Consider the following 21909-nt stretch of genomic DNA (forward strand, 5'->3'; position numbering starts at 1 on the left):
TATTTTTAACTAAAATGTACTTAAAAAACAAAGTTCAAATGTCAACTTGAATTTCTTCTTCTTCATCCGAGATTTCTGGATTTGAATTGGAATTTTTTTGCGAATTTTGGTTTTGATTTTGGTGTTTTGGTAAATTTTTTTGGGGATCAGATCCTTCTGGGATTATATTTTCGCTTTCTTTTGTATGTCGCCACTTCATTCTTCTGTTTTGGAACCAAACTTTTACCTAAATAAAAAATAATTTATAAATTATAATTTTTTAAATGGCTTAATTCAATATTTGACTTCAAAATAACTCATTAAATTTTTCTAATAAAATATTTTCCATTAAAAAATTTAATTTAAATATTAATAATAATGTTTTCAACTAAAATTAAATTTTACTAAACAATATATTATTTATTTTTTAATCGATAGTATTTTTATTAAAAAATTAATTTTTCATTAATAAATATATTGATTAATAAAATATTTTCTATTAAAAAATTTAATTAAAATATTAATAACAATATTTTAAACTAAATTTAAATTTTATTAATCAATATATTAATTATTAATATAAATATTTAAAAATACAATCGATTAAAAAATAAAATAATCATCAAAAATTAAATTAAAAAATTTTTTTGACTTACTTGTGCATCAGTAAGCCCTAAAGTAGCCGCCAATTGCCGTCTGTCAGGCTTAGTAATATATTTTTGCAACGAAAATCTCTTCTCCAATCCTTTTCTCTGCAAAGCGCTGAAGACGGCCCTCGACCAGGACCTTTTTCTCCTGGATCCACTCTCTGTATTATTTGTCGTCGTCGTCGTCGTCGTCGAAGAAACAGGAACTAAAAAAACACAAAATTTATTGCAAAATCATAACTAATGATTGGAATTACTGAAAGATAAAAGAACGTAAGCATTCAAAAGATTTCGTCGAGTCATACTCTGTCTGTACTTGCCCGAGATTTACAACCTTAAAGTATACAACATGTGTCGTGACCTAAACAAGCTCCCGTTTTATTACCCGCAGACAAATTTTACTAATCGTGTAAATTACCAAGTTTATTGCCGAGTATTTATGTCTCGCGGTTGGTATTTATTTATTTAATTAAATGGTATTGTTAATATTAATTATCCGGTTTTTTTGATCAGTGCTATTTGATTTGACGGATAATGGATTTTTGACAAATCATCGACTCTAGAGAGTGTTTACACAGCGGGTAAATCATCCGAGGCACTTAGGATAACGTTTAAACATAGACAGGAAACGCAAGAATACACTAAAGTGTAAATATTATCGTCTCTATTGCAGGTTTGTTATAGATATTCAGGGAAACAAGACTGCTCTCCATATGGTACTAGTCATTTATTATGTAACTTTACACTTGACATTATTATTTTTGGTAATTATTCCGTCATTTGTGATCAACTTTGTTGTACTAAGAAACTTGCTATTGTTTTTTTTGTAATTAAGAAATTAATTAAGCCCAAAATTATCTTATTATTATATTTAAAAATATTCTATTTAATTATTAAGCCCATAAAAATTTCAATATTTTTTAGAATAAATTTTTTTTCACACTATTTGTATTTAAAAAAATTTTTTTTTTAATATTGTAACTTTATAAACTATTAAAAAAAATTTTTTTTTTATTAAAATAATTAATATACTTTTAATTTTTATTTTTTTTTAGGTGCTAAACCTTTTAAAATTTTGATATTTTATCAAAAAAATTTTATTTTAAATCATTAGAGCTCTAAGAAAAAATGTATAAATTATGTTTATCAAACTAAATTAATTATTTATTTAAAAAAAATTTTTTTTGAATATTGTAGCTTTATAAAAAATTAAAAAAAAATTTTTCTTTATTAAAATAATTAATATGCTTGTAATTTTTATTTTTTTTTTAAGTTCTAAACCTTTTAAAATTTTGACATTTTATCAAAAAAATTTTATTTTAAATTATTAAAGCTCTAAAGAAAATTTATAAATTATTTTTATGAAGATAAATTAATTGTTTATTTAAAAAAAAAGATAAATTTATGTCCAAAAAAAATTATTAATATTTTTTTAGGAAACGTATAATTAATACCAGTTAATTAATTAATTATTAACAAAAAAAGTGGATAATTACCTCGAGGAATAGGCCTCAAAGGAGCAGGCCGACAAATACTTTGATACTTTTCAATAACACTGGTATAATTCGGCGCACAAAGCGACTCAGAAGTGAAATTACAAAAAGTCATGCACTTGTTACACCCACCAATGCAAGGGCACTCTTGGCCGGAGTAGTTTCCGAACAACTTAATAGTCACTTTGGGAATGGGGAGAGTTTTGTTGCAAAAGTCAGAAGATAAAATTCTCTCAACTCCAAATTTCAGTTTTGACGACTCAACACTGTACTCCATCTTAAAATTTATTAATATTGACAATTAAAGATTGAGCAAATCGGAAGACATTGTAACAAAGTGCGTATTTTTCAGAGGAATAAATTAATCTGGTAGACTGTGGAGATTCCTGGTGAAGTTTACGTAAAACAAAAATCGTCATTTAGTAGCAGACAGTGAGATCCCGCTGATTTGCCACTAAAACTAAACGGAGGCGTGGCTTATTTTAAAATAAAACCCGTGAGTACTGAAATGATCATCCGGAAGCTGAGAAAATAAATATTGGTTATATATATTAAACAATCTTAAGTAGATTATACTGCATCTTTATTTGTTTATCTTTATATTCATTCTCCTCATTCTCATTCTCATCTTCATTCTTATGCTGTCATTTAAAATTTCATTACATTTTTTATATTAATAAAATAATTGTAATAAAAAGTAATAATTAATTCAAAAATATAATTTTTTCACTACAATATTGTTTTAATAGTTCCATAATAATTGATCCCAACGACAAGTGATTCCAGCGGCATATTTAATCCCAATGACAACTGATCCCACTATCAATTTATAAGCTTGTTACCGTGTTGTGCCCTTTTTTATGGATTTTATGTATGTTTATTCGACAATCGACCAAAACATAAGCTTATTACCGTATTGTGCCCTTTTATCATAGATTTTCAGCTCAATTAATTACAGAGTGTGATGACTCATAAATAAGCAATGACTCATTTACTTTATTCCTTTTATTTCGATCAAAGCAAATTTAAATACCCCGATTATTCTAGGTAAATAATTATAAACTTGTTTTCTTATTTTTTCGGGTGTCATTATCCTTGAACTTCATCTGGGATGAGTTATTATTAAGATCAATTGACGTCGGGATCATTTGACGTTAAGACACTGATAGGATTTGTTTATAGTTAAAAATATTTGTTAATATTTAACAAACAATTTATTAGAGACCACTTTTTAGTATTAAACAAATATTTCTTAGTATTTAAAATAATTTGTTTGTATTTAATAAATCTGATATTTATTTATTAAATATTAAGAAATATTTTTAACTATAAACAAATCCTTCTATCAGTAGATCTATTGACGCTGGGATCAATTTGCCGGGACCATCTATCGTAGTAATAAATGTCTGGGATCAATTATCAGCACATCATTTTAATTACATTTTTTATTTGTAAGCCGACAATGAGTTAATAAGACTTTTGGTGCTCGTGTGTCAGCACACACACTTTGCTCGTGCGCCAACCTCACTCATAACCAAAAGTCCCTTTAATTAGAGATTATACTTGCGCTTAAACTGTAAATTATCCAAAAGTTGTCCTTTATAGGCGCCCATTAAATCCTCTTAACATAGTTGAATAGATTTTCAACAGATGGCGCTGCAATTTTTTAATAAAAAAATTTATATTGATTTTTTGTCAATAGATAAAAAAATAAGCTTTGAATTATTATAAAATAATTAAAATTTAAAAGCTAAAAATAATTTTTAGATAATTAAATTAAAAATTTTGTAAATCATAAAAATAATTAATTACAAGTAGATAAACGAAAATAAAAAGGCGAGTAAATTTGATAAAATTCGTCGGCGTACGCCATATGGTTATCATCAGATCCCTAGAGCGTTGTATACAGACACTTAAATGTTTATTTGGGAAAGCATATTCGAAGCTTTATACCACCTACATGTCGAGAATATTCCTCGTAGTTTGTGTATACACATCCCGGTAGTTTATCCACACACATATACCACACAAACACCAAGCGCACACCCACACACGCTCTTATTAGATTTTATTTGATTTCAGAACAGTTAATGATCGAGAAAAGTTAAATTGCCAGCTCACATTGACAGCCGCAATAAATAATACAATGAAAATATAACTAAATATCTATCAATAGTGCTTCGGCTTGGAGTAAGACGCAAACTCCTCCGAGAGCATTATCATCCCGCGGTAGAGTCTGTCGGTGTTGAAGTCGTTTTCCATTGGGTCTATTCCGAACACATCACGCTTTGGTCTCGTGAATTTTTGCAGATTCTAAAAAATTCCACCTTTTATTTATAAAAATTAAAATAAAAAAAAAAAAAAATATGAAGGTACTTACCGATAAAACGATTACATTTCCGGAAGTACCCGAATTTCTTTTTAAAGAAGTAATGATTAAAGTGAGCAAGTACCCGCCGAAGGCGAGAAACGACAGAGTTGTTAGAGAAAATTGGAATATTTTAGAAATTTTACTCTCCTCGCCTTTTTCATCCCACCCGCCGTGTCTCCGCAATTTGTTACCGATTTTTTTCTGAGGCAACTTGTAGGCTAAAGGAATTGTTCTTCCTTCTAAGCCATTCTCATCTTCTTCCTCTTCTAAATATTCTTCTTCTTAAATTTTTTTAATTAATATATTTTTTAATAAAAAGAAAACTTTAAATGTTGTAATATTTTTTAATTCAAAACAAAATTTTTAATTAATTTTAATTAAATAAAATAAAGACAATAATTTTTTATTAATATTTTTATCATTAATAAATTTTTATCAAAATTTTGATATCAATAAATATTTATAAAAATTTATATTATTAATATTTAACACATTAAATTTTATTCAAATTTACATTAATTTAAACAATTAAATTTAATAAATTAATTAATTTAAATTAATCAAATAACATTAATTTTTTAAGTGTTCTTTTTTAAAAATTTGAATTTAAAAAAATTAATTAATTTAAACACACAATTCATTTAAATTAATTAAATTAAATTAATTTTTTTAAGTGTTCCTTTTAAAAATTTGAATTAAGAAAAATTATCCAAGTTTAAAAAATTAAATTAAATTGATAATTTTTATGAATAAAAATTCTACTGACCGATTTCGCCGAAACTGGATCGTATTTTCAAAAGTTTATTCATTGGAAGTTCGCTCAAGCTTTGAACTTCATCGTAATAAAGCTCCAAGAGCCCGAAGGGCAGCAAAGTGATCACCAAAGTGCAAATAAATATCAAATTACACTTAGAGAAGAGAATCATCTCTGATATTAAATCTTCCGCAGTTAAAACGCAACTGTGTAATGTTCTAGAGTTCTAGGATACTTATTTATGGTTGAGCGCCGGTGCGAAACTTGTGACACTTTCAGCAAAGGAAGTAAGTCGCTTAATTGCCAGGTCCCGCTAGCCCAGAAGTTCATACAAGTTTAAGACACCCAGGAGAGATGACTGCTCTTAAAATATTCATTTTGGTCGGTCTTATTTCCGCGACAAGTTGCGAAGAAGGTAATTTTGAGCAAATTTGTGGATTAATTTGTAATTAATTTGTCAAATTTTGGACAGGATTTTTTGATAAGTTGAAAAGTGGGCTGCAAAGCATGAGAAATTACTTGGAAACGGTGAAAGAAGTCGCGGACTTAGTCTCTGACAGCTTGAAGAAGCAGCCCGATCGTAAAAAAGGCGATGAGAGCCCGCAAGAGGACGCTGGAGATCGGAGCGCCGGGTTTGGAAGCCTGGCGTCTGTTTTTTTTCGGCTTCTCGGCTTGGACTCGCCGAAAATAGCCGCGATAACTGTCAACTCTGCTATTTTTCTTGCGCAAGTGGTGAGTAATTATTTTTTTTTTTTGATCTCAGGGATTAATTTTTTTCAAATTTTTGTCAATTTTTGAAACAGATCGCGTCATTTTTTGAAGTCAAATCTTCGAGGGATGAGTCTGACGACTCAGAATTTGATGTTTTAAAATCCATTGTCGATTCTACGGACGACAAGGTGATTATTTAAATCATACTATTTTTTTTCAATTGAAAATAAGGTTAATTTTGGAATTCAGGTCCAAAATTTGCTGAAACAAGCCCAAAGTCCAGAACTTCCGCGGAAAATAACCGAGCAATTAGATGGGATGGATTTGTCGTGTGTGAAGCTTTTGATCTGCAAAATGACCCCGTTTATTTTGAAAGCTCAAGCTTCTTTAAAGAGCGAGTCAAATAATGGGTCAAGAAAAACAGTTTTTACGTCTTGGCTGCCGAGTAAAGAGGAGTTTGAAGATAATTCGGAGAATTGCGAGCAAGAACATAAAGACTGTCGAGTTTTTCCGGAAGAATTTGAACAGGAGTGAAAATATTTTTGAAAATTAGAAAATTGAATTTTTTAATTATCAAAGTTTTGATGTTGAATTTGTGAATAATTGAGAGTTAATTTCTTGTACTAAAGTTAAAAATGAATTAATATTAAAACTAAAAACCTTGCAGTCACTATGTGACTGCCGTGACTTGTGAACTATGAATAAATAAAATTTTGCTATTATATAATGACTTTTGTTAAATTGCACTGTATTTTCTTAAATATTGATCTTTTTAAAGATATAAGCTCATCCCAATGTTATACTTATTAAGAGCTTTCATTTGAGTACCCACATGCATTTTCATATATTTTTTATATATACATATATATTTATATATAATATATATAAATATATGAAAAATTGATGTGGGTACTCAAATGAAAGGTCTTGATGAGTGTAATATCGGGATGAGCTTATATCTTTAATAATGTCCATAGTTCACAAGATACAGGGTCATTACTTAATTTTGTTAAATTTCACTGTACTTTCTTAAATATTGATATTTTTAAAGATATAAACTCATCCCGATGTTATACTCATCAAGAGCTTTCATTTGAGTACCAACATGCATTTTTATATATTTTTCATATATTCATATATATAATATATATAAATATATGAAAAATTGATGTGGGTACTCAAATGAAAGGTCTCGATGAGTGTAACATCGGGATGAGCTTATATATTTAAAAATGTCAATAGTTCTCACGATACAAGGTCATTTTTTAATCATGTATCTAGAGATAGAGCATTTTCAAATGCCGCCTTAATATTTATCATAATAAATTGACTATCGGTGAGAATGATATACCTTAAAAAAGCACAAATTTAAATCAAGGCCTTAAAGGATTTTTTATGTATTTTTGAAAGTGATAAATAAATAACAAATAAAATACTAAGGAATTATATGTTTTATTTATTTGAAAATTTTTATCAGGTGAGTGAAGATATCACAAATAAAAATAACAAGGGAAGCACAATAACGACTTACTTTTAAATCTGTCGTGGGAGTATAATTTTTTTTTAACAATTATTTTAATTATCATTAATATTAACTTTTGATCGTTTTAATTTTAAGTAATCTACTGTCATACTTTTATTTTATTTTTTATCACATCAATTAATCATTTGGTTGTTGCATCAAGATTGAAATTCTAATAAAATTGCCCGTAAAGTCATATTAATTACCAATTGTTCATTAACTTAAGTTAATCAATATCCGATATTGCGTGTTACTTTGGCATATATATGAATAAAAAATGTAATATTATATATTAAATATATTTATAAAATGATAAAACAAAGGTACTATAATTTTTTTGTTTTCATAAAAATTACTTTCTCTTTCCTGTACAACATTCACTATTTACAAATTACGCAAATAAATTTACAAGGACAACCAAAAAGTTATCTAAAATATATAATATATTAATATATAAATTGATTAGTTGTAATTTATCAACATCAATAATAAATTATCAATTATCAATTATCAATTATCAATTATCAATTAGGAGAGTAATAAATTCCTACGAATTAATTATCGTGTCTACTGTGATAATATTAATATCAATCGTTAATAGAGTCGTTAAAAAATAAAAATTCTGATAGTTATAGAGTGGCCTGTCCGGTGCTGATTAAATCTGTGGTCTCGACACGCGCCTGCCTCAACCAGTCTCGCATGTTTCGCGTCCGCTCAATCAAGTTAGACCCGCGGTCAACCGTCCCGACACTCGTCGTGAATCCACTATTTGGTCCGTATTGAGCAATTATATTCTGCGTTGTCGTCGGCGGGTGAGCTGTCAGCTGTGACAAAATATTTGATTGAATATTCGGAGTTCCGAAACCTGAAACATTTTTACATGGCAGTAATAATTTATTTTGTTTTACAAAATAACCAATTTTTATATCTGGACTTTTAATATTTATTTATAAAAATAATTCCTGTCAAAAATTTGTTAAATTTAGGGAGAAGGAAACAAAATTTTTAATTTATATACAAAATATACTAAATTTACAAGAATAAAACATGTAAATTTTACATTATAAAAAATTATAGTAAATTTGACAGACATTAAAAATTTTTTTAGAGTATTATAGGAATTAAATTGTTATCAAAAAAAAATAATACATTTGAAAAATGAAATTTTTAAACGAATTTTTTTTTTATTATAAGTGATTTGTTAAAAAAATTTTAAAAATTAAAAGTTGTCAGCTAGTATAATCCAGATTAAAATGAGTATAATCCAGATATCACGCATTATAATCTAAATTACAATGAGAATAATCCAGATATTACGCAGTATAATCTGGATTTTTCTAGCTACCATCTGAAATTTTTTTTCACTACAGATATCACTGAGTATAATCTGGGATGATATCCAGTGTCATCTTGTTCTTTCCGTGTAACTTCAGTATTTAAAAATTTAGAATATGGTCAATTATTACAGTAATCCATATAAAATTTAAAAAAAACAGTATAAAACCATATAAAAAATTTTCTTTTTTAAATTATCAATCAAATACCTTGAATATTATTTGATTGAGTAGTAAGATGCTGAAAAGGAAACCATCTGGTGTCAGAACCGACCAAATTAGGAGGTGGTGGTACATTATTACCCCTACGCTTATTGAGAACATTCCAAATTTCCCGAATTTCCGAGTTCAAATTCTCAAGACTGGCAATTATTTCCGTAGACTCTTGATAGTAGTCGGGTTTGTCTGTAAGCATGGAATCACTAAACTTAATAAAAAGTTCTTAAATAGGTTGGAAAGTGTAAAATAAAAATACCCAGATCAGTAGAAGAAAAGCCGCTGCTAGCGCTGGAGATATCACTGAGAGTCAATTCATCGCTCTTAATTGGGCTGATATCATTTTCGTTTTTTTTAGCGTTGGCAACGCGCTCTAATGACTGCTCGAGATGCTTGAGATGAATAACCTTTTCACCAAGAAGACTCTTGGTGCGATGGAGACTGACCTCCATATCCGAAAGCTCTCGTTCCTCCTAGAAGCACTTGAATTAGCCAGGCACTGAAAGGCAAACAAAAACAAGAAGACATACTTGAACAAGCTGCTCCAAAGTGGCTCGAGCACTGCGTTCTTTCCAGGCCTTCTGCACTCCCTGGAAGATGTTCTTCTGGGCTCTCAAGGTTTCTCTGGCGCGCTTCACGGAGTCCCTCTCGACGTGGATCCGGTGTCTGAAGAACTCGAGCTCCGACGAAGCGTTGACGGGAACTGGAACGGAAATAAGCTCGATAAGTCGGAGCTTTTTGGAGAAAATCAACACGCAGACTATACCTTTATCTTGGAAAGGGTATCTCAACGTATAAGCATTTTCATTAGTAGGTAATTGATCACCTAGGTCTTCTAATTTCTCTAGCTGCTTCCGGATATTCTCCACGGGATTGTCCGCGATATTGTTGTTGTTCAACGGGAGTTTTGTCGGAGTCTTTTTCGCGTGGCTCTTTTTTTTCTGGAGGATGTTTGAGTTCATGGTCTCGCTGGCGGTGGTGGTGTCGTCTGACTCAAACTTGGCACTTCTGGAGTCTCCGTGGCTGAACCTCTGAAAGGACTGCTGGCTCTCGGAGTTGTCTGCGGTGTTTTGGTTCTGGTTCTGGTTCTGGTTCTGGTTCACTTCTGGCTTCGAGCTTGAGCTCACGTTTTTCGATGATGTTCTACTAATACGAATTAAGGCCTATAGCCAAATATTAAGGCGAATTACATGAAGGTGAAACCCGTACCTCAGCGGCTCTAAATAAGCCAATAATAATCCCGTGGGAAAATTTTTTTAGAGCTTCATCTTACCTGATAGGGACAATTGTTCAAATTGCGCCATATCAGGACAGATTATGACTTAATAATTATATCAGATTATGATTAATAATTATATCAGATTATGACTTAATAATTATATCAGATTATGATTAATAATTATATCAGATTATCACTTAATAATTATGTCAGAAAATTTTTTCACGAGATATTAAGAATAAAAATTTAATTGCCGTAAGATACGTGAAAAATGGTGATGCTTAAAAGTAATTATAAAAACTAGCGACTCACTTCTGAGTCAGAGACTCGGTTCTCTCGGTCCTGGTCCTAGTGGAGCCTGATTTCTCTGTTTCGGAAGCAGTAGTATGCCCCTCTTTGCGTTTACTCCTCTTTTCTACCGCCAAACGCACGTCGTTCTTCAACTTCAAGTACTTGTCCTTCAAAGTTTTGTACTTGTCCTCCAAAATCCGCTTTTCGCACCGAATTTTGTCGTAATCCGCGGAATCCTGTCTGGTAGCGCGATCGGAGATCTTTTTGGTCTCCTTGTCAATTTCCCGAGCCAGATCAGACCTAATTTCGTCTAGCTTCTGCTTGAAGACCTTTCGAGCCATGTTTTCCTGTAAAAAAACGAGTCAATAACCCCCTAAGACACAACCAAAAGTCAAAACTTACCTCAACGCGATAATCCCGGGAAATTTCAGCCAAGCACTTTTCATGCTCTTCTGTAATCTTGGTCATCTTCTCCCTCTGCTCGGCCCTCAGCTTCTTTCTCAAATCGTCAAACTCCTTCTCCAAGTCCTTCTTCATATCTTCAATCTTAATATTGTGCTTCTGCGCCAAATCATGTTCAGCCATCTTGAGGTTCTTTTCTTCGTCTATTGTCTTATCATACTCATTCTCCATCTTCTCGATCTCATGATTCCTGAGCTCCAGCATCTCCTGCTTCTTCTCATCCAGTTCATTCTTCAACTTTACAAAAATCTCCTGTCTTTCCTTCTCATAGCAAGCCTCCAATTCACTTCTGACCTTCTCCAAATTCTTCCTCCTGGTCTCATCCATTTCAGCGACCAAATTATTGATCTCCTCCTGCTCCTTCAGTAGCAGCTGACTCTTAAACTCCTCCAGCTTTCCCTCCATGAGCTTCTCCATCTGCGAGCGCTGCTCAAGAAAGCTCGCCTCCATTTCCTTCCGCGTCCTCTCAACTCTTTCCTCAAGCTCTCTCTTCAATTCAAGAATTTCTCTCTCGTGTTTCCTTGTAATGGCACTTTTCACATCGTCGTCCTTCCTCTTGTTTCTCTCCTTTTCTTTGTTCACCCCCTCGAGGTCCGACCTCAGTTTCTTGAGATGAGCCTCTGTTTCCAGGGATCTGGAATCGTCCTTACCTGTCCTTGGCGTGCTGTCTGTGTCGCTTTTTGAGAACAGGTCAATGTTTTTTATGTTTGTAAACTTGTTGGTCGGCAGGTCGTCCAGGTCTTCCTTCAACTGGCTCAAGTGTTCAGATTCTGATACCTCCTGAACTAGAAAACGGTTGCCAACCATTTTTGATCCAGGGCTAGATGGTTTGTTTTTAGGCTCCTTGGCACCCAGTTTGTCATCTAAAGCGTCGTCTTTGGACTCTGATTTTGGCTCTGACACTTCAGAATCCCAATCCTCATCCTCAGATCCTGAGTAAGTGAATTTTATGTCGTCTAAATTGTCTTTTTCTAGGTCAAAGCGTACGCTTTTTCGCTCTTCTTCTGTATGTCGATCATCTGGAAGGAAAATAATTTATAATCATAATATTTACAAAGAATAAGGCTTAAGATATTAAATACCTGTGAAAAAAATTTTTCTAATAGGGCCAATTTTTATATCGACTCACACCAAAAAATATATGGACATATTAGGCTTTATATGGTCTTATCAAGACATATGAGGACATTTTAAGCCACCTAAAGCTAAATGTATCTTAATATCTCTTCAGTAATATTAGCTACATAATATATTTTAAATAATATCAAAAGTTATTATACGTAACTAAATTATAATCAATTATTTAGATCAAAATTAGAATTTTTGCCGATTACATTAAAGAGAGGCGACGTCAAGAATGACTATCTGCATTTGCCAACAAGTAATTCTGCTATCAATGAAAATTCTTTCCTAATTCATGGCATAAAAATTTGGAATTAATTACTGGCAGATATTACAAAAATTGACACCTTTGAAAATTTTAAACAAGCTTGTTTTAATTTTTTCTTGCAATCAATATAATTACCATTGATCTTATAATTTAACATGATAGTTATTAATTAATGTCGATCTTTAAAATTGTATTGCAACAACTGTATCAAATGTATACTTGTAAACAATTAACTTTGTGTATTGTTGATGGTCCTGAAGGAGCTTAGAACTCCAGGATCAAATAAAATTTATTATCTATCTATCTATCTATCTATAAGTGCACAAACTACTTTGTAACAAACAAGTATTTATAATAATGTAAAAATTATATATTATGTATCAAAAGTAAACTTATGTGACCTTGTTATTGGCCTTTGGTTGTTGGATCTTTTCCAAAGAAATAAATAAATATAGCCTGACGTGATCATATATATATGGCTAAATATGGTCAATTTTATTATTAGAAAAATTTTTTTATAGATTATTTATAAACTGTATTGAAACTTTAACAATTCAAAGTGTATAAAAAAAAATTTCATACAATCAAAAATAAATTTATCGGCCTACAAAGTGCCTAAAGAATTAAGCAGTAGTATGCCTTTTATTTGTTAAGTTAAAGAATACAATAAGTGCCTTGAAAAGAGCAAGTGCTATTGTCCAGAATCTAGGACACTATCAAAAATATCTTCGGACTCACCATCTTCAGGCGGCTTTTCTCGTAGAATAGACTTTGGCCTCTCGAGACTGAGGCTGTTGATCTGAAAATCCTCAAACCTGGCGGCTTCATGACTGGGAGTGTTATCGCGGCTCCTGTTACTCTTGAGGAACATAGAACCACCGCCAGTGAGAGTGAGCTCCTTTTGGCGACTCATTATCTGGCTGGGATGCTTCTCCTTGTCGAACCGGTCACCCTTGCCGTCGATCTTGGTCAGCGAGCTGGCGCTGAGCTTGTCGATGTCGATGACGTTCTCCTCGGAGCTGAACTTACTTGACAACTGCTCCCAGTCCTTCTCATACCTGGGGCTCATAGATTCCGAGCGCTTGACAATTTCTCTGAGGTTGAGCTCCCCCTCGGGGCTCAGCAGCTTCGGAGACTCGTAGAACCTCGGGTCCTGGTACTGGAGGTTCGTGTAGTCCCTGGCGGAGCGTTCGGTCAGTCTGGCCTCGCTGGTGGACCTTCTGTGGTCCTTGCGCTTCCCCATGTCACTCACGGACTTCCTGAGCGGCGCCAGCTTTGTGGGGATTTTCGTCGGGGGGAGCTTTGATGGGGGCGGCTCCGTGGGGATCGTCGCCTCCTCGTGGGATTCCAGATCCTTGGCGAATGTTTTCGAGTCATCGTCTGTGGGCGAAATTCGGTTTTATCTCTAAACACATGCTCTGACGAATCCAATTACAGAAAATAGGTCACTTGTTTAATTGATTAATCAGAATGTTTTATTAATTTAATTTGTCGTTAATTGATCTTTTGATAGTTAAAAATTGGATAATTGGATCCGTTAGAATGACTCACATATAATTAATTTGGAGATTAGATCGGGCCAAAAAATTTTTTTTGAAAGTTTCAGCTTCTAATATTGATATTAAAAACTTCATTTTCTTTTTTTTGAATGAATTTTTTTATTGAAACTTTGAAAAAATTTGAACAATATTTATTTAAAAAAAAAAATTAAATGGTCAACCAAAAAGATCTCAATAAATTAATTCCTTCAAACGTTATTCAGGATTAAAAATAAATTTTCAATTTTTTTTTGGCTTTTTATCTACTTTGAAATTTTATACAGCAAATAATTTTTGTTTATGGTTAAATTATCAAAATTTCTCAAACTTAATGATCTATTTAAATGAATTCTTCATTAAAAGTTCTTATTTGTATAAAATCTAATTGAAAAAAAAAATTGTCAATTTTTTTAGCCCAATCTATTGACCATATATGCTTCATATGTAATTTTATATGCATCAAGGTGCGACATGCCGTCCAATAAAACCATGAACTTGAAACAAGTAATAAATAAAAAGATTACTTATATCTAATCATGCTATCTTAACGTGATTTATTGGAACAAGAAGATAAGAGCAGTACCAAGACTCTGCTGTCGGCTCTGAGAAGCTCTCGCCGTCTTGACGAGCTCCTTGTACTTTCCATCAAGGGGGTGTTCCCAGGTAGTGGTCCCCGTCGAGGCCTCGTAGTAGTACCAGGTCTCGAAGATCTCGTGGAAGCAAGGGCTCCAGCCTTTCGGCAAGGGTGCCATCAACCCTTCACGCGCAAGATCAAGGAGGTGTGGTTCCGTTATTGGGTTGATTCCAATACGCTTTGCGTAATCGATAACCTCTGCAACAAATCATCAATCTCAACTCCAGAAGATTTCTTCCCGAAAAGAAAATCTTACTTATTTAATTTAAGATTTTTTTCTCTTTAAAAAAGCATAAACATTTTTTATAATTAATTTTTTATTAAAAACAAAAATCTTACGTTATTTAATTAAAGATTTTTTTTTCTTCAAAAAGCGTAAACATTTTTTATAATTAATTTTTTATTAAAAAATCATGTATGAAAATTTTGTAATTACAAAACGCGGAAATAGAGCAATTACATAGTTCATTATTTAAGATTTAACAAGCCAAAATAGAGCTCCGAAAATTGGTGTGAATAAAGCGGAGATTAATTATTCGGTTGCATTTTCCGGCAGCTGAATAGCGATCATTAAAAATTCTATCAAGGCTAGTTTGACAGGTGCTCACGGGCATGAGGATATAGGCATTGCATGGGGGTGTGGGTTGCTAGCCAGGCCAGCTGTCTCAGGGTGAGCTGTTCTACAATTCAAACGTCTTTTATTTTAAATTAAAACTTTATTCCTACATTTATAAAAACATAAAAATTTTAAAGACATAAATATTTTAAATAATAAATTTTATAAAAAGCAAACTTAAAGTATTTGGAAATAATAAAATAATAAAGGAATCAAGGGTCACAGCTACAGTATTTTGCCCGCAGTATAAACTTATTGATTTTCCTACCGCGACATAAGGTCGTACCGTTGCGTAGATATCGTTATGTAAATAAACAAACGAATTAACAGTTAATAATTCAATTATTTTTCTACGAATAAATATATAGATAATTTTTATAAAAAAATTTTGCAAGAAACAAAAAAAGTCCATTTTTTTATCTACATTTAAATTATTTTTTAAATTAGTAAGGAAAATTGTGAAAACTCACCCTCATTGGAAGGGTGCGAGGCCTCGTCAAAGACCTCGCGACAGACGATAGTCGCTGCACTGTCCTGAGAAATACTCATAATTAAAAAAAAAAATAAAACAAAATTTACCACCAAATTTTCTTTAAGTTTGCGAGGATTTTTGTTTTATTAAAGCTCGCGGATTTTCCGGAGGAAGAACTTTTAATTTATAAGAGGCTGTCATGTTATCCGCGTATGTCTTCACTACGCGAGCTAAACCCTGATACGGTCAATGTTTAATTCAACTTCAAATGGAAGGAGAAATGCTACTGCAGTGCCGCAGCGGCAGAATAATAAATTATATGCTGAAAATTGTTTTATCTACGGCCGTAATCGCGCTCGCTGCGCTCGCGGGTAAAGTTGGGACTCTTTTTATTGGTACTTAGCAAGAGAAAGGTTGCGAGCAGCTTTAACGGTGGGAAGTAAAAAAAGGGATGAAATATTGTGGGGAAAAATCGAAAGATGGGGCTGAAAGTTTTGAAAAATTGAAAGCTAAAATATGAGAGGATATTTTAGGATAAAATTGTTAAATTTATTGAGAGGATTGGGAGGAAAATATTGAATTGTTGGTTTTAAATTTAAAATTTAGAGGTAGAATAATAATGAGGCGTACGATAGTGATATTATTATCCGAACAAAAACAGTTTCACTGTAAAAAAATCGCGCCAAGTCCACGTTCATGAGACTATTAAGGAAAAAAAAATTTTTTTTTCTTTACAAAAAGATATAAAATAAAAAAATAAAAAAATCCAAGTAACCGATATGATTGTATATGATTTTCGGAAATTAAAAAAAATTTTGTTGTAAATTTAAAAATTAAAAAAAAAATTTTGGAACGTATTTAGTGTGCGTGGTTGCAAAATATTTTACTTTTAATGAAATTCATAAAATCTATTTACTAGAACTTTAAAAAAATTGAAATACACAATGACGCACACCAAGTACGTTCTAAAATTTTTTTTTTAACTTTTAAATTTACAACAAAATTTTTTTTAATTTCCGAAAATCATATACAATCATATACAGTCATATCGGTAAAGAAAAAAAAAATTTTTTTTTCCTTAATAGTCTCATGAACGTGGACTTGGCGCGATTTTTTTTACAGTGAAACTGTTTTTGTTCGGATTTTAGTTTTTTTTGTAATTATAATAAAAATTTACAATTGTTACCAACTTAAATCTCGCGTTGGCTGCATTTTTTATAGCAAACGATCCCCTTGAAGCTACAGTTTATGTAAAAATAATTCCAGCGCACCCTAGTGGGTGTGGATGCAAGCTGTAAAATGTATTTTTTTAACTGTAGTTTCCCATCTATTGGAGGATTATCATTATCATGCATTCTCGAATTATTTAGTCTGTGGCATGTCACTTTTTACATCGAAAAAAAGTCAGGATCGAAATTTTTGAGCTTGCTATAGTTTGTGCAGATAAAATTTAATAATTTCAAGTAGATTAATTGTTATAATTGAATATAATTAATCAATATCAGTAAAATAAAGTATGAATGACTGTTATAATATAAAATTTAGGAACGAGAAGAACCGTAGAATTAAATAAAGTTTTGCAACCTCGAAATACCGTTCTGCTTACAGTAAACACACTCGGTAGTCTGGCGCTCCGTTTACAACGGATTTGAACGGAACTTGGCGCAAGATTCTACCGAATCTGTGGATTTAAATATAAATATGGAAGGAGGAACAGAAGCTTGGTCGTTATGTCAAGTTATATTCTAAGGTTAACGACTTGAAATTCTCGGCAACAGCGTGAACATGAAAATTAAATGATAATGATATCCTTGACTGTGAACATAAACCCTCTAAAGTTGACGTGAGAATAACTTGCGAGCTTTGACGCAGTCCTTTATTCTTTATTTTTCCATTCTGCTAAATTATATTCCTCGTTAACTGATCCACGGGTATTATAGTAAGCATCGAATATATGTGTGTTATTTTATTATATTTGTTTTGGTCCAACTCTTAATTCTGTTTAAATTATTCTATAAATAATTCTTAGCCCGGAGTAATGGCGCATTCCTTCGTTTATTATAATTACTCCGCCATAGTTTTAGCACAATAATTCAATAGGCATAAACATTCGCGCTCCCAGCAATTTTATATTTATATATTTTAATTTTAATTTTAATGTACACTTGGCATAAAAGCTCATTCTTGCTTTCTCTATTTTTATTATAATAATGATTTAGTTATATACAAATGCAGAAAATTTTAATGAAAAGCCTTTCTTCATAATCAAATTTACTCTCATTTTATTTTTTTAATTCCACACCTTTTTTTTTGTTTAATTATACTGGCATTTTCTTCACGGTGTAATTATTTATTTCATTTCATTTTAATATTTTTTATTTCAATGTAATTATTTTTTTACTTTAATTTACAATCATTTTTAATAAATATAAATATTTATATTTAAGTTTTTAATAATAGTTTATTTAATTGGATAACATTCAAGAGATATTTTGCGTCGCAACAAAATATCAAATTGTCGGATAATTTTTTTCTAATCTAAGTTTATTAAATTTAATTCTCTAATTTATTAAATTAATTATTAGTTTGGCTCTAATTTTCACATTTACTATTTTTTTGTAAATTTTCTTAGAAAAAAGAAATCCAATTTATTTAATATATTATAAAGTAACTAATAAAAATGTTAATAATTTTAAAAATAAACTTTTTTGTAAAATTAAAATAACAGATAAAAATATTATAAATTATCAAACAGAGGTTTAAATTTAATTAAATAAACAATAATTGTTAATTTTTTAACAACATCAAATACAAAAAATAATTAAAAATCAATTGTTGTTTTTTTACTTATTAAAAAAAATTATTTAATGTGTAATTACTTCATAATTATTTAAATAAACTAAATTAAATTTAATAAAGTCTTATCCTTACAATATTTTTTTAAAAAATAAATTATTAAAATTTTTTTGTGTTAAATAACTCCAAAATAAACCATTTAAAAAATTTTTAAGAGTTTGATAATTTTAAATTAAATAAAATTATCAAAATAATTTTTCTTAGTTCCAGATTTTTTTTGTTTAATTAAATTAATTTTTTTAACATTGGACTTGTTGTTTAAAAATTAAATAAATAAATTAAATAAATAAATTAAACAAATAAATAAATAAATTAAATAGATAGATTAAAATTTTTAAATTGAGTCCTAAATTTATTTATAAACCCAAAAAAGATTTTTTACGGGTAAAAATATTCTCAAACAATTTATAAAGCGACGATTCGCGGAAATGAGAAAAAATCAAAGATTATTTCGATGACAAATAACAAACTGACGTAACAGATTGAGCTTAATAGATGAACTTATTTATTTAATGAATAGAATAACCGAACAAAGAGCGTAAGAAGGTAACAAGTCTGTAAAAAAATAACTATAAAAAAGAAAATCCGTTATATTGGTCCGCAGCGAGAGAAATAACACGTCCGTCGATAAACGTTTTGATGCTCCGGGACAATTCTATTGGTCGTTAGGCTCTCACTTGACTCGCCGGGGGTTCCCCTAATCAAAGTTAACAAAGTTACTACGTTACCTTGTTAAATAAATGTGACACAGGCCAGAGCTCGGAGAGGAGAGACGAAAACACGAGGGGTGGCCTGAAAATTTATTTCTAAAAGCGACCAGCGACCCACCCCTCGAAAGTGGGCCAACGAATGCTTTCACCAATCAAAATGGTGGCTTGTTAGGATTGTATAACACGCATATGACAGCATGACAATACCAGGGTCTGCATACCCCAAATCGGCAGTATGTGTGCCATTTTGTTTAATAAAAAATCATTTTATTTTATTCCATTTGATTTTTATATTCAGATAGACGTCACGTGTAATCACTGCACTGCCGCACGCATCATCACCTCCATTTATAATCTTTTTTTACATTTTTACATTTTTTCATCATCGTGTCAGAGGAAAATTAATTTCTGAGTGACAAAAATTCAATCCGTCTCTTCGCCGATAGGAAACTCGAGGAACATTTTTAATTACTCTTTTTCAGAGCTTCAGCTTAAGCTCTGCTGTTGTTGAAACCGATAATTATTGTGTAAGTTATACCTGAGGATTACTGATTACTCTTTTTTTTTTTGTAAAAGAGAAGATAAAGCCAGTTTATTTGTAAAATTTTGAAGCATTATTTTTATTTTTCAAAGAAATATTATTTAAGTTTAAAGTTTAAAAGTAATCTATCAATATTTAAATTATTTTATTTATTTATTAAGTCTAAATTATTATAAAATATAAATTGAATAATAATACAACAATAAAAAAATTAATTTCATTTAAAAAGCATTAATTTGTAATCAAAACAATTATTTCTAAAAGATATTTCATTTAAAATCAAGCAGAAGAATTTTTTAATTAGAATTTTTCTTAGTTGGGATTAATTTAACTTAATTCAATAATTTTTCAACTATTTAATTAATAAATTAATTCATGATTATTAAAATTTTTTATTATAATGTAATAATATTAGTATTAAATTAATTTACTCCAAAATAATTGAAACAATTTATTTAAAAAATTTAATAGTGATATTTTGGGTACTTGAAAATTAATTTTATTAATTTTGTATTAAATTTTGAAGACTTATTAGTCTTAAATTTGAATAAAACATTAATTACTTCTATTAAAAAATTATTTATTTTATAAAATTATCAGTATTAAATTAATTTACTCCAAAATAATTGAAACAATTTATTTAAAAAATTCGATAGTGATATTTTGTGTACTTAAAAATTAATTTTATTAATTTTGTATTAAATTTTAAAGACTTCTTAGTCTTAAATTTGGATAAAACATTAATTACTTTTTTTAAAAAATTATTTATTTTATAAAAAATAAATTATATATCTGTAAAATAATTTTACAATACAAAAAAATGTAAATTGGTGATGATACAATTAAAAAAATTAATTTTTTAAAGAAAAATCTAAAAAATTTTCTTGATTTGGATTTTTTGAATGATATTAATAATTGATTTAAAAATAATATGCAAATAAATTTTGCGATATGAATTATTAAATTAAAAATTGAAATTTTCTCCAATATTAATTTGTACTGAATTATTCGTAAAAATGAAAAAATGCATTTCTTTTGAAACAATTCTAAGAAAAGAACATTGACAAAAAAAAAAATTCTTTGTATTTCATTGCAAACAAGTAAAACAAAAAAAAAAAGTGGTCGGAAGTCGGAAAAGCGCCATTACGTCGGATGAAATTCCGCAAACGACCGAATTACAAAAATTGCATAATCCGGAGATACTTTTTATTTAGCGGATTATACAGTAAATCCTCATTATAATTTTGATCTTTATCTCGGTCTGGATCTGACCCCGCCCCCGAGATTCAGATAACGGGTTTTACCTGAATGCTGCAATTTACTGAATTTAAATAATGAAATTGTCGAGTTTTAGTGCCTTAAAATTCAACCCTCAAGAAATACCCCGTCGGTATTTTTTGTCACTCTCGAGCTTTAATATATTTTATGTCACTGAGTTCTATTGCGCACAAAGTGGATAATAATAGACCGAAAATAACAAATAATAAACATCTAGCCACAGATGTCTTCCACTCAAGATCTAATCAGGATATTCTATTCCGTGATGTTAAGTTCCGTTCAGCATATTAATATAGTCAGATGAACTTCCAGATAGATTGACACAAGATCTACGATCTTTAGATACATATCGGCATCGCCGGTTGACACTAACGACTGCGTTAATATTGTGTAAGCCTGACGTAATATCTTTCGACTCATAGATAGGTTCGTTAGCCGGCATTAATTGCAATTGTTGTTAATAAATCAGTTAAATTCATAATTATTACTCATTTTTAACTTTTTTTAGGACGAATTTGTCTGAATTAAAAAAAAAAATTGACTTTAAATCGAATAAAATTATATTACATGATTAAATAAAACTGTTACATTTTTGTATTTGCCATTAGGCTTATTGCCTTGGCATATAAATTAAATAAATAAATAAATAAATAAAATTTAAGGGAAGAAAAATTACTTTATTTAAAGAATTTAAGGTCAAAATTCTTCGAAATAATTTTTAAGAGTTTTTTCTCTCAATTCTAGTGAAAAAAAACTCTTAAATAAAATAAATTTATTCATATTAAGGAAAGTTTCTTAGTTTAAAATTTTATTGGCTTTATTTAAGATAAAAAAACTCTTTAAATAATTTTTTTATTTAAAAAAATTAACTTGAT

At 30.1% G+C, this 21909-nt stretch overlaps 4 protein-coding genes across 8 annotated transcripts; 1 reads left to right on the forward strand and 3 right to left on the reverse strand.

Moving 5' to 3' along the window:
• Window positions 1-34: 34 nt before the first annotated feature.
• On the reverse strand, window positions 35-2757 carry LOC123262778 (H2.0-like homeobox protein). The gene is made up of 3 exons (XM_044725191.1): window positions 2123-2757; window positions 636-832; window positions 35-226 (listed from the first exon to the last, which is right to left on the reverse strand). The coding sequence occupies exons 1-3, from the start codon at window positions 2394-2396 to the stop codon at window positions 35-37; spliced, it is 663 nt and encodes a 220-aa protein (XP_044581126.1). The 5' UTR covers window positions 2397-2757.
• A 1166-nt stretch (window positions 2758-3923) lies between these two features.
• LOC123263176 lies at window positions 3924-5431 on the reverse strand. The gene is made up of 3 exons (XM_044725721.1): window positions 5257-5431; window positions 4500-4771; window positions 3924-4432 (listed from the first exon to the last, which is right to left on the reverse strand). Exons 1-3 carry the CDS (start codon window positions 5414-5416, stop codon window positions 4289-4291), a joined length of 576 nt encoding a protein of 191 aa, XP_044581656.1. The 5' UTR covers window positions 5417-5431; the 3' UTR covers window positions 3924-4288.
• Window positions 5278-6532, forward strand: LOC123263175. Its single transcript, XM_044725720.1, has 4 exons — window positions 5278-5659; window positions 5717-5976; window positions 6048-6143; window positions 6205-6532. The coding sequence occupies exons 1-4, from the start codon at window positions 5599-5601 to the stop codon at window positions 6487-6489; spliced, it is 702 nt and encodes a 233-aa protein (XP_044581655.1). The 5' UTR covers window positions 5278-5598; the 3' UTR covers window positions 6490-6532.
• Window positions 6533-7395: 863 nt separating this feature from the next.
• On the reverse strand, window positions 7396-15904 carry LOC123262951 (uncharacterized protein PF11_0207-like). 5 transcript variants are annotated; one of them, XM_044725455.1, is made up of 10 exons: window positions 15648-15904; window positions 14511-14759; window positions 13128-13769; window positions 10940-12018; window positions 10559-10884; window positions 9854-10173; window positions 9558-9730; window positions 9287-9500; window positions 9022-9216; window positions 7396-8342 (listed from the first exon to the last, which is right to left on the reverse strand). In XM_044725455.1, the coding sequence occupies exons 1-10, from the start codon at window positions 15724-15726 to the stop codon at window positions 8107-8109; spliced, it is 3513 nt and encodes a 1170-aa protein (XP_044581390.1). In that variant the 5' UTR covers window positions 15727-15904; the 3' UTR covers window positions 7396-8106. The 5 variants fall into 5 exon arrangements, with proteins under 5 accessions (XP_044581390.1, XP_044581388.1, XP_044581389.1 ...); XM_044725453.1 differs by having other exon boundaries at window positions 9794-10173; window positions 15648-15903; XM_044725454.1 differs by having other exon boundaries at window positions 9794-10170; window positions 15648-15902.
• Window positions 15905-21909: the final 6005 nt, after the last annotated feature.

This window comes from Cotesia glomerata, linkage group LG4 (assembly GCF_020080835.1).
Source record: "Cotesia glomerata isolate CgM1 linkage group LG4, MPM_Cglom_v2.3, whole genome shotgun sequence".
Taxonomy (NCBI): Eukaryota; Metazoa; Arthropoda; class Insecta; order Hymenoptera; family Braconidae; genus Cotesia; species Cotesia glomerata.

What these genes read in the sequence shown, in the direction of transcription:
- LOC123262951 (XM_044725453.1), bottom strand. Translation starts at nt 15,726, where the DNA reads ATGAGTATTTCTCAGGACAGTGCAGCGACTATCGTCTGTCGCGAGGTC. An exon ending in ATACCCTTTCCAAGATAAAG is followed by an intron (nt 9,731 to 9,793) that starts GTATAGTCTGCG and finishes TTTCCGTTCCAG; the next exon opens with TTCCCGTCAACGCTTCGTCG. An exon ending in TCAATCAAATAATATTCAAG is followed by an intron (nt 8,343 to 9,021) that starts GTATTTGATTGA and finishes AAAATGTTTCAG; the next exon opens with GTTTCGGAACTCCGAATATT.
- LOC123263175 (XM_044725720.1), top strand. Translation starts at nt 5,599, where the DNA reads ATGACTGCTCTTAAAATATTCATTTTGGTCGGTCTTATTTCCGCGACA. An exon ending in CTATTTTTCTTGCGCAAGTG is followed by an intron (nt 5,977 to 6,047) that starts GTGAGTAATTAT and finishes TTTTTGAAACAG; the next exon opens with ATCGCGTCATTTTTTGAAGT. An exon ending in TCGATTCTACGGACGACAAG is followed by an intron (nt 6,144 to 6,204) that starts GTGATTATTTAA and finishes TTTGGAATTCAG; the next exon opens with GTCCAAAATTTGCTGAAACA.
- LOC123263176 (XM_044725721.1), bottom strand. Translation starts at nt 5,416, where the DNA reads ATGATTCTCTTCTCTAAGTGTAATTTGATATTTATTTGCACTTTGGTG. An exon ending in ATCCAGTTTCGGCGAAATCG is followed by an intron (nt 4,772 to 5,256) that starts GTCAGTAGAATT and finishes AAAAAATTTAAG; the next exon opens with AAGAAGAATATTTAGAAGAG. An exon ending in GAAATGTAATCGTTTTATCG is followed by an intron (nt 4,433 to 4,499) that starts GTAAGTACCTTC and finishes GGAATTTTTTAG; the next exon opens with AATCTGCAAAAATTCACGAG.
- LOC123262778 (XM_044725191.1), bottom strand. Translation starts at nt 2,396, where the DNA reads ATGGAGTACAGTGTTGAGTCGTCAAAACTGAAATTTGGAGTTGAGAGA. An exon ending in TTTGAGGCCTATTCCTCGAG is followed by an intron (nt 833 to 2,122) that starts GTAATTATCCAC and finishes GTGTTTTTTTAG; the next exon opens with TTCCTGTTTCTTCGACGACG. An exon ending in TAGGGCTTACTGATGCACAA is followed by an intron (nt 227 to 635) that starts GTAAGTCAAAAA and finishes TTTTTTATTTAG; the next exon opens with GTAAAAGTTTGGTTCCAAAA.